The following is a 12,558-nucleotide window of genomic DNA, read 5'->3' as shown; positions in this document are numbered from 1 at the left end:
AAATACACTAAAATCATGCCACTATCAAACAGTTAGTTTTGAGTTCGAAACTATAATTGGTTCTCTCGTTTATTTAAGCTTATTACAACTAAAATAAAATCCGCCAAGAGCATTTTTTTTTTGAAACAGCTTTCTATTTTGCCGTTTAGCATATTCGTAAAATACAGAATTTCTGTAGTACATAGTTTGTATAATAATTTACAAAATTTTAATAAAAAATTATCATGTACGTTGCATTAATTAATTTTTATCTAAATTAAAACTGCCAAATGCTGATATCAATTAACATTGAATGCATATAATGAAAAAATAATAATTGATGCACAGATATAGCGCTTTCATATATCATTAATTTTAATTTTAAAAACTTAAATTCATGTTTTCGCCCATAGCAGATTAAATTTATATCACGAATCATCATCTAGTTTAACTTTTTATGAATTCTAAATTAATTTTAAGCTTTTTTTTTTTCAAACCAATTTTAATTTATGTGGATAGTATATAAATGTGCAGTAGCGTAAAAAAAAACAAGAAAAACAAAAACAAATAATTTATTTTCGCGAATAATGTGACGTGAACGCATATTTTAATGTATATTGTATTATCACATTACCGCTGATTTGACATCTAATAAGATTCAATTGTGCTAGAAAAGTTTTGATAGTGATGAAAAAATAGGGAATTATAATGACCTATAGAATTCTTTTAACAATTCTCATTGTCATTGTCGTCACATTAAATTTGTTATATTCATTTTATTTTTTATTTTTTATTTGTGAATTGTTATACAGTGAGCTAGTTTTAGTGTGTGTACAATGAATTTGTTAGGCAGCATGTTTTTATTTACTTAACATAATGTATATCATATAAATATATGTTAAATATGTTTTTGACATAGGTTTCCCACTTTAAGGTGGGCCCGTTACTGTTTTTTTTTGTCGAACCCAATTGTAATTCATTGTCTCCTATGAGGTCAAGTTTGTAAAATTCTATTAATTTTTAGCACAAAAAGCAATGCCATCAATCGAAAAATTTTGTATGAATTTTAAAAGCAGTGGATTTAAATCATAGCCTTTCAAATACCTTCAGATTGTTTAGAGCATAAATATGGCCAAAATATTAAGGTTTTATAAATATTTGGCCCCTACTGAAATCGAACTACAAAATTTTACTGTATGTGGTTTGTTTTTCTAATTATTACTTTTCTTACATCTAAGAGATTATATCAATACTATGCCATACAAACAAATCGCTTTTTTCCCTTATACAACATCGACTCACCCTAATGTTGTATACATTAATATAACAACGCTTTGATTTATGCTTTATACTGTATTTTGTAGAATAACTTCATCATATTCGCCTTACTTTTACCAATAATAACATTACAATGGGAATTCAAGATTATTAAATAGAGAAAAACGAAAATTATTCCACTGTTAGAGATTTAGTTTAAATAGACTGTTAGTAGGTGCAAAATTAAGGCATTTCTTATTATAAATAGTTTTTTAGAATTATCAAGACCGGATATTAGATTTCAAATGTAATAATATGCGTGTGTATCATTTTCACTTGAAACGTTTTATCTTTAATAGTTTTTAGATTTATGTTAAACTATTCTATTATTAAGTTTAAAAATTATACAAAATTTTATACTTTTTACATATGTATGCGTATATTAAAATTTGAAAGTTACAGTGCAGACGTCTATGGAAAGCATTTGAATTAAGGAACCTTAAAAAATATTAAGAAAATACGAGTTTAGATTATTTTTATTATGTGCTTAATAATTGAGGAAAGGCTTTGAGTTTTTAAAAACTGAAATTTTTAATTATGACGTATGCAGATACTAAAAAGAGACAAAAATATGTTTTTTTTTATTAATATTTTTTCACATTCTTTTTTCAATTTAAATACGCTGCTCTCAGATAAATAAAGAAGCTCACAAAAACTTATCGTTACCTGCACAAAATTTATCGTTATGGCATATACAAACTGAAAATTTTTCCCTTATACAAAAACAAGTATTAGTATGACAACCTATCATTCGATTTCATCGAATAAATTCATATACTCTCAATAGATATTGTACGCTGTGATTTACTATCACCTTATTATTATGTAGCCCTCGCGTAACTATTAATAAAGCAAAAATATTTTCGACACATTTTAAAAAAAAACTAAAAAAATCAGTTCAATTATTAATGTGGTTAAATCATTATGAACCCTAATTAGTTTTTAATTTTACCTTATAACTCTTTTTTAAGATAAGAAGGTGTAACAAATAATTAGGTAATATTATAAAATTTAATTGTAGAGTCTTGAAACTAAAATATTTGCACAAACAACCAGAGTATCTACATACATTATATGTACATTATATTACAAGATTTATAAAAGAAAAATTGATACTTATTAAGTTAAGCAATTAAGAGCTTTAAAAGGTAAAAATTAATGATTGCAAATATCGAAGATTACCAATTTCATATTCTTTGTACATTGTAAACTATTGGTATGTATTAAACAATATTTTTTGACTGCATACGTAACGTAATTTATACAAAAAAATTTACTGAAAACCAAAAATCTCAGTGCGCAGTATAAAAACGCATAATTATGGGTATAGCATACATGTGTGCATATAGCTGTGTATGTAAGAAAAATATTATAATGTTAAGTAATAATCATAAAGATGTTTTATTGTAAAATAAACCATTAACTTTGAATTTTGTTGGTTTTTTCTTCGACTTGTAATTGAATTGAATATTTTTTGCTGACTCCTTAAAAAAACATATATTTTAACGATCGCATACTGTCGTAATGAAATGCAAGTATAATAATGTATACGTCTTGGATTTGCATATAAACTTGATTTGGCATTTTTATTAATTAAGACTTCTTCTTCTTTCAACAAAATAATGGTTTACGCAATTCGATTGCTGTAGGTTAAAAGATGATATTTATACCTTTGCATAATTGGTAAGTGTGAAAAGTTATTTTCTTTTAAATGAAAATGTCTGACATGACGTTATACATTTTTATAGGTTACATGAATTTATAAATAATTACTGTTAATGGAATCGATAAAAGCTTAAAAAGACCTATTTTTAATCAAAGTTTTTAATATTATTGATGTGAATTATTTTGTAAGGGGACAATATGTAAGCACACGCGGAAGAAGTGCTGGCTTATAGCAACTTAGAAAGAAGTTTTGACAGCAAATTTGCAAGAAAAAATACTATTTTTTTTAAATGATGTACTATACTTGCACTGTTCCCTTAAAATCGAAATTAATTGCATTGGCGATCATTTAAGACATTCGACTGTGCTTTGGATAAGAACACTTTATTTTGCCTTTACTTAAAGCAAAAGCTTTTATGAAAAGTTAACAAAATTATGTTTTTAAAAAAATGTATGAGCAAAAATGAAAATATTCCGAATTTTGTGATGCATTAACACGAAAGGAGACGAAGGTTGAAAAAAAAAAATATATATTATCGTCAGGTGTTGCTAAAATTTCAAACTGGTACTTTTCAAAAGGAAATTAACTATGAAAATTTCTTTGAACCGAATTTTGGATGTCAAGTTTTTAATAGAAACACACTTCTCCATATAGTCGGAAAGCGTAAATGAACCACTTTTAAAGAGATGTCGGTCTGTGTTTGCAATCGTTTATATGTGAGTTTATTTTGGCTATGGCACTGGGCAAAAATACGGGAACTAGATTTTCTTGCGGGCCAATGTTACATGCATTTCCATATATAAAGAGAAATAATCAACCAATTTTTGAAAAATGCACTCAAAGCTCACTCTCTGGAAAATGCAACTAAATTACTTATTTTTTATTCTTAATTACTTAATTAGCATCAGTATAAAAACCAAGATGATTGTGCAATGGCGCCTCTCATTTCTCCCGCCTCTTGTTGGTGACACTAATTTTACACAAAATAAGAAGCGAATTTTATGAAATTTCGTTCACGTACAGCAACACTGAGTACGTGTTGAATGGGATTCATGTTTTTAATCCCGATTCCCAGCTCTCCGTTTTTAATGAGTAAAAATTTTCAAATGAAACATTTTTTCTTTATTTTGTTTAAGAATCTATCTTTTGTAATTCTCGCAAGATAAAAATTTAACCAAAATGCATTCTACACTGCATTTGTGCTTTTGTTGAAACTTGGATTTGAATATACTAAACATAAACAATAAGGGATATTGATAAGTATAACAACAAAAATTTTGAGCATTGTCCAAAATTTTGAGCACCTTAGTTGTCCAACTAAGTTACTGGAAACTTTATTGCTTTAGTATACCCCATTTAATTTAATGTATTTAATTTTTTATCATTATAAAAAGTTCTTTTATAATGAAATTTTTAATTTCAAAGCAGTTTCTGTATAAAATATACGAAATTAAATTGTAAAGATTTGCTCAAGACATATGGGGTACGATTAATATACAACAGCTGACATAATAATTTCTCCAGCAATAAAACTCTAAATATCATTTTTTAAATAAATTTTCATCACCTTGTCCAAATTTATATTTAATTAGAAAAAGCGTGAAGATTTTCCATTTGAAAGAAGAAAGATTCTCTAAAATTTCAACTAATAAACTTTTTGTATTATACATGCAGTGATATTGTGCACAACATTTCTAATTGTCTATATATTATATACGTATATTACATAAATAAAGTGGGTGTATAGATTTTTCATCCGGAGTAATTTGATTTTCATTGCTTAATTTTAATATTATAATTATATCATGTGCAAACGAGTATATGAATAATTTTGGATATGAAATAGAAATATTTTATTACACAGAAGAATTTTATCAAAAAATATACTTTAAGCTATTTGTTCGGCTAACCTGTTATGTAGATTGTTCTAAAACTAAACATTTTTTATTTTATTAACTCACAAATTTACTTTACAACATTTAAGTGTTACAGTACTTAAGTAAGTGTTGTATATAGTGTGTTTCAAGTATGTGAGTTTTTATTAAACAATTGGTTGATAAGTGTGTCTGGTATTTGCTATTAATTGAGGATTTTTAAACAAAATATCGTATGAAAAATTATTCTCCTTTACACTATTTTCTTAAAACACCAATGAAAGGTGCTCCAAACAAATTTCTATTAACTTAGCAAGCATCGAACAATTATCATAAATAATCCATCTAGCGTGTTGCTGTTATGTCAGGAGAAAAGCATGTAAGGAGAAAGACATGTTAGGAAAAAGACATTTATTTTCATTTATTTATCCTAGAGTTTAACGAAATTTTCGAGGTCATTCCGAATGAGATCATTCTCTTGGTATACCATGTGATTATGTTAAAATTTTGTTCATCTTTAGGGTTTCCGTCGACCTGAGAGTTCGAATTTTCTCCTGGTAAATTTCTTTTTAAATGTACAAAAATCTGTTGAATTTTTGGTTGCGCCAATATATTTAAAATGTTTTTTCTGCGGCCTTGGATAAGACTAATTTTTGAAAATTTTGCAATTTTCAAATACTCCTGACAGCATTTGTCCACTTTCAATTTGGTATAACAGAGCTGTAAAAATTTCGAATATCAATATTTTCACTACAATTTTTGATACGATAGGTTTTTAAAAATATTATTGTGAAACCATTGTGAGATTCTTTGAAACAACTTCCCAAGGTTGAAAAGTTCAAAAATAAGCGTTGTACTATATGTTCCGTTTCATGAGAAAACTGGTTATATTAATACTTTGTACTTCAAAACGGTACTACTTACATATTTTTTTTTTGAAGATTTAGTTGGGATTCGGTGAATTGAATTCGTGAAATTCAAAATATTTTTCATATTCTTTAATACACTATTAACATAGATTGAAGATTTGAATTTCTGAAACTAAAATTACATACATATAGGACAATTTTAGAATTACACAATAATTTTGCGTCCGTTGTATCTTCACCATTTTGTAAATAATTAATTTGTGACAAAGTTTTCGGAATTTAGAAATATGAGATAATTTTACATTAAATCTTTCTCGTAAAGCTAAAACCAACTATAAAATATGTATACTTACATATACATGCATATGATTTGAACAGTTTTTATAACACATATATTTTCTGAATTGGATGACGTTAAAAATATTGAAAGAGTGTTATTAATATAAACAAATTTAGAAGATTTATTACTGTATAGGAATTTCGTGAATTTTAAATTTATATAAATAAAATTCACCTTTTACTCGAATTAGTCGTATCTTATGCATACGTAATAGGTATGCTGTATATGTATATATGTATGTATGTGATTAATTTAATTACGGCCAAACATTCGATATGTGTGTATAGCATGCAACTCTGTTCACGGAGTTTTTTAGCATGTAAAGAAATCTCGTATTAATTTTTATGATTAAAGAAAAAGCGTAAGAGGAAAACTGAAAAGTCAATTTTTATTTTTAAGTATTTGTTTTTTTTTTCATTATTTTTTTTGGTACAGATAATTTTTGTGTTTTTTATTTTAAAAAATTATTTTATTTTTACAGTTACCTTTAAAAATAGAATTTTCACTTCATATTGAACGTTGGTGCGGCATCAAAATTTTTTATTGTTTCGTTCGTTTCACTTTTATTTAAACATTTTTTTTTTACTGAAAAATATTTAAAATTTTGTTTTTTCTTGTTTAAAAATTCTTTTGCCAAGATTTTTTAAACGTTGCGTAACACTTTCTTTTTCATTTTTCTAAAAACAGTCTGCTGTTAAATTTTTTTTATTATCACGAAATTAATTTTACTTGTTTTTTTTTCCGTTTTCTCATTAAGTAAAAATCACTATAGTTGATTTGATTTCATTAGTTTAAAATGAATGTTCCTATTACAATCCAATTAATCATCTATTTATTGACTAGATTCCAATAAAAATGTTATTGTAGCGATTAAGATGTCGATACCAAGAGAACGGAAAAAGCTATAATTCATTTATGTATACATTTTTGTATTTTAATATCAAAATATTTAATTTTATATTTAAATTTACATAATATTTATATTTTCATCCGCACATATTATTTTTTTATTGATAATGTACTAGATAGACATACATACATACATACATAAGTATGTTCAATATGAATAAGTATTTATGTATATGTATGTGTGCACATGTGTGTATTATACATAACATTTTGTACAGTTTCCTCTAAAGTCTAAATGAAAATTAAAATATGAATATTATTTAAATCGTTTTATTATGCATTTCTCTACTTTATAACAGTAATTAGTTTAAGCTAGCTTAGAATGCGTAAAATTTATAAACTTACCGCAAATTCTTTAACGTCAAAATTTTGATTTTAGTCTGCAAACTGTCTGAAACTAAAACTTTTACGGACAGAAATCTAGTAAACTTTTTACCCGTAATTGACTTTGAATTTTGATCATCCGTAAACGTCAAAACAAAAAAAAATTTTTTTTTAGATTTAAAATAATTTTATACTTACATATTAAAAATTAACAATAAAAATATTTTTTATATTATTTTTAACGTAATGATAGTCACTCAACACATCAAATTTATTTATTGAATTACTACGTCAGACTGTCTGCATGTAAAAAAAAAATCTACAATTTTGACGCTTAATTGAGTTTTTTTAAACGTTTAAGAATTTAAACTTTGACTGAGAGTAAAAACGTAGTAGAGTATCCGTAAACTCAGACAAGTCAGATTTTGTAAAATTTGACGTTTAAGAATTTACCATTAATGTTGTCAAATTATGTAAATATATATTTAACAAGGCATAATATTATACTAGTTCAAGCACATATGTAAAAACAAAATTAGTTTTAATTAAACTGGCCACAATATTCACTATCTTAAAGGTCTATCTTAAAAAATTTGAATCATTTCACTTATTAACACTTAGAATTTGCGGTAACTTACTTGCCATTTTAACAATAACTGAAAATATTATATGATTTTTAAATTTGTACTTGTATTTGTAACCGCATACGAATGAGCAATTTTTATAGCCTCAAACATAGTTATAATGAATGGGACAGTTGGCCGCTTATGTGACACAAAATTAAAAGAACTAGCATATTTATGTAAATTAGTACAACTAAAATTTTACGGGGGCAATAAACTATTTCCCATATACATACAGATTTATTTATCAAATTTATTAAACGTTTACAAAAGTTTACATTTATATTAAATTGCAGCGATTTATTTTATAAATCAAATTATTTTTTTTTTTAATTAATTATTTTCAGTGATTTGTTTAGAATAATTAATTAAATCTTTTTGGAAATTACTCAAAAAAAAAAAAATAAATTCAATTATATTTTGCAGATATGCTTTAGAATTACATTTAGTACATGTTAATGATGACTATGGTAATTTCACTGAAGCCGTTCAACATGACGATGGTGTTGTTGTATTTGCTGTACTATTTCATATTTCACATAAAGATAATGATGAAATTGCAAAAATTTTAGAACAAATTGATGAAATTTGTGAAAGTGAAAATGTTGGCGTTAGTCGACCATTAACACATTCATTTGCTGTCAAAGATTTAATGCCAGATAATCCAAATGATGAATATTTTAATTATGAAGGTTCATTAACAACACCTGATTGCGCTGAAAATGTTGAATGGATTGTTTATAAAGATTCATTACCAATAACCTTAGAACAGGTAAAATTTTTGCATATTATGCGAATATTTTGTCAAAAAATTTTATATTTTACATATGATTTCTTGATTTTAGGTTGAATCATTTAAGCGTATTGAAGAAAAGGATGGTGATAAAATTGATAATAATTTCAGATTTATACAAAAAGCACATAGACGTGCAGTTACATGGGTTAGAGATGAAGAAGATCATCATGATGATGATGACGACGACGATGATGATGATGATAAGAAAGACAAAGATGACAAAGATGATAAGAAAGATGATGATGATGATGATGACAACGATGATGACGATGATAAAGATAATGCCGCTGGACCAGTAGTTAATAAAATTTCTGCATCTGCTTTAACATTCATATCTAGTTTGGCATTATTAAATGGTCGTCAATATTTTTAATTTGACCCTTTAACCAAGAAAATATTCTGAAATTTTCTAACAAAAACTTTTATTCTATTTTACTGCTCATTTTAATCATTTTATAAAAATATCAAATATATAATCAAAATTAATTCTCATCATGAGAGATCCAGTACCAGAAAGTAAAAATATGAAAATCTTATAATTATCTTACATATTTCATTCGTCCTCAAATAGTTTTAATTTGAAAAATTAATAAACAAATTTTTTATTAGATTAAAATGCACCCGGGAACCCTTAGCGAGTTATTTAACATCCTTATTTCCATATTGTTCTTTCAGCCACAAGCGCTTCAAAAAGATCCGATGGTTCATTTTAATTGCTTTTTAATTTTTTAAATATAAATTAATTTTCAATTTGGCAACCTATTCAGATAAATATATTTTATATATATACCTATATGTCTAAATTGCGTTAATTTGAAATCTCTTCAGAACTCTTTCAATATTTTTATTTCAAAATTTAATTTATTTAAATAGTTTAACAGAAATTAATGTCGGTGAAAACATAAAACGTAACTCTGTGCTCATTTCATTTTAATAAAAAAAAATATCTACTTGTTAAATATAAAATTCTACTAGAGTTAATCTTTTAGAAACAATGGTTGTGTGTTTTTCTTTTATAATTTAAATATTTTGTTATTTAAATTTTTATTATGATTTAAATGTTTTTTTTTTCATTGAAATATATAATATATAAAAATTAGTAAAAATTAGTTTATAAGATCTTGACAAAATAGCAAGAACTTTCTACAATAAAAACTTCTTTCCCTAATAATATAAAATTACATATATATTTTATATATCTACATCTGGAAATCTTAATAAAAAAAATATTGCTTATAATTTTAAAATAAAAATTATACAAAAAAAAATATCAATATATCAGTATAAAACACGAATAACATGCGTATTAAATAATAATTATGTTGTAACTTTAATAAAAACAAAAAACGAATTTTTGAAATTGTTAAAATAAAAAAAAAATTGTTATTTACTAGTTTAAGGGCAAAAAATGTTAAATATTCACAAACTTAGTATAAGAAGAATATGTTTTTCTTTTCTGTTAAAACATGAAACATTAATTGTTTTCTCTTTTTGTATTTAAAAGAGGTTAATTCTAACCTATAACACTTCATTATAATCAACTACTATTCAAATATAACCATGAAAAAATTTATTGCTTTTCTTCAACTAACTTACTAATCGTTTTTCTTTTTCTTTTCAATTAAGTAAGTTTTTGTATAATTATAATATTAAAAAAAATTGAAAAAATTAAAAAAAAAAAATATATAAAACAGCTAGGAAACCAAATTTATACAAATAAGGACTGAAAATATTAAAAAAGGACAAATACAGGACAACTAAAAATTTAAAACAATTTACGATATTCAATACTATAAATATTTTATACTAAATAGCAATTATGATTTTTGATTATGCACAAAATAAATATTATGAATTGGAATTTCATTTTAGTTATGTAAGAACAACCTTTCTATTGTGAATTGAATTAAAGTAAAATTTCGTTGTCATTTTATAAAATTAGGTGATTTTAAATTCAAAATTTTCAAAAATTCTAATTACTCTATTAATATCTAATTAAAAAAAATTTCTCAAATCATTTAACAAAACGCGCTTAAAATACTAAAAAATATTATTTGATTTTGAACAAAACACCAACTAAAACAAATTGTCCTTTTCACATATAGGAAAAACTAAACCAAAAAAAATTTAATTATATTAGCTATGTAATAGTAAATATTAAAAACAAAAAAAAACAAAGTCATAATCTTGTTACCTATATTTTAATTAATTATTAATAATCTTATATTTTATGGATAATCTATTAGTTATGAGTGTCATATTTATTATTTTTTAAAAATTAAAAAACAAAAAAAAAAAACAAAAATTTTTTATTTTGTTAACACGTACTTTTTGTTTTTGTTTGCAAAATGTGTTTTGCAAATTTTGCAACAGCTAATGGCAAACTAAAAGAAAAGTAAAAATATTTTTCAACATCAAAAGTTAACAGAGAGAAAGCCTTGGGGTTTTTTGTTTTAAATTTCAATTTAAAAAAATACAAATTATATAAAATTAATAAAAATGAAATTAAATCAATTATTTGCCAACTTAATTATATAAATTTTAATAGTTTAAAAATAATTTTTTAAAACCCCTCTATAAAACAGAAAAAAATTAAAAATACAATATTGTTAAAAAGCATTTATTAAAATTACAAACACAATAAAAATTAAAGAATAAAATAATTTTAACATTTTCAAAAAAAAAAAACTTTGTAATGAAATCTTTCATATTTTTGTATTTATTAAGTTTGATTAAATTTGAAAACGTAACAAAATCAAAAGCTATTAAAAATATTGTAAAAATTATTGTAATTATTATTTAAATTGTTTGTATATTAAATAAATATAAAAATTTGCTATTCACATCACATTAACAATTTGGAAAGAAAAAACAATTCTTTTTTGTTAAAATCTACCATCACTAAATTTTTTTTTTTTTTAAGTATTTATCCAATAAATTCTGAAATTTATAAAAAAGAAATAAACAAAAGAAAATTAATTTGTAAATTACATGGACCAACGAAACAAAATTGTGAATAAAGATCAAAAAAAGAAGATGAAAATAAAAAAGAGAAAATTAGTTTTATTTTATTTAATTTCATTAAGAGTGGTGGAACTTTGATTTTAAGGTTTAACTAAACACCCCTTAGCAAAATTTCTAAAAAGACCTAGAAAATTTTATTTTTTTATGCCTTTTTAGAAAATTGTCAATAAAAATATTGTTTTGTTGTATTTTCGGTTTGATGCTTTTACCAATTCGATTTGACCAAATCGAATTTTTTGATTAATATCGAAATGTAAAAGTGATCGCTCTCTTACCGAAAAGTATATCTAGCCTTAATTGTATCAAACTAACGAACTAATTCAATCTTTACATGTTTTCATTATTTAGAGAGCTAAAGCTATATTTGAATATGAATGCGCTATTTCATAAACCATGAGTTTGATTGACTACGATTTTAATTGTATATTTTCACTATTTTATAACATGATATAAGAGTTCGGCGGCTTTAAAACAAACTTTAATGCCACAGTTCGCATTTAACAGTTATTTTTACGTAGATTAACTTGAATGTTGTTCGAAAACAATGTGAAGAAACATACGCAAGTCTGGTTTCTTAATGTAATAAAGAGGCAATGTTCTAAAAGAGTGAAGACATAATTTCGAAATAATCATTGTAATTAAATACTTAATTTAGTTTTTTTTTTTAAATTTGTTTTAAATATGAAAAGATTGTTATCCGTTGACACGTTAATATCATGAGAGAGACTATATCAAGAGAGAGAGTGAAAGATATTCTAAACTAGAGCCATAGATAGGATAGAAATTAATGCACATATGCTGGCACGTCGTACTTATTTCTCGCGTAGATAAGAAATA

The 12,558-nt window shown here is 24.3% G+C and overlaps 1 protein-coding gene across 1 annotated transcript in view; it reads left to right on the top strand.

The window, feature by feature from the left end:
• Positions 1-9,539, top strand: part of LOC129609893 (carbonic anhydrase 1-like) — a 43,093-nt gene extending 33,554 nt beyond the window's left edge. Inside the window, exons 6-7 of the mRNA XM_055522122.1 lie at positions 8,328-8,673; positions 8,747-9,539. Of these exons, the coding sequence (XP_055378097.1) occupies positions 8,328-8,673; positions 8,747-9,070 (670 nt within the window). The 3' untranslated portion in view covers positions 9,071-9,539. The remainder of the gene's footprint in view (positions 1-8,327; positions 8,674-8,746) is intronic.
• The last annotated feature ends 3,019 nt before the right edge of the window (positions 9,540-12,558 follow it).

This window comes from Condylostylus longicornis, unplaced genomic scaffold (genome assembly GCF_029603195.1).
Source record: "Condylostylus longicornis isolate FDR11 unplaced genomic scaffold, ASM2960319v2 ptg000004l, whole genome shotgun sequence".
Classification (NCBI taxonomy): Eukaryota; Metazoa; Arthropoda; class Insecta; order Diptera; family Dolichopodidae; genus Condylostylus; species Condylostylus longicornis.
This window is presented reverse-complemented; position numbering and strand designations above follow the sequence as displayed.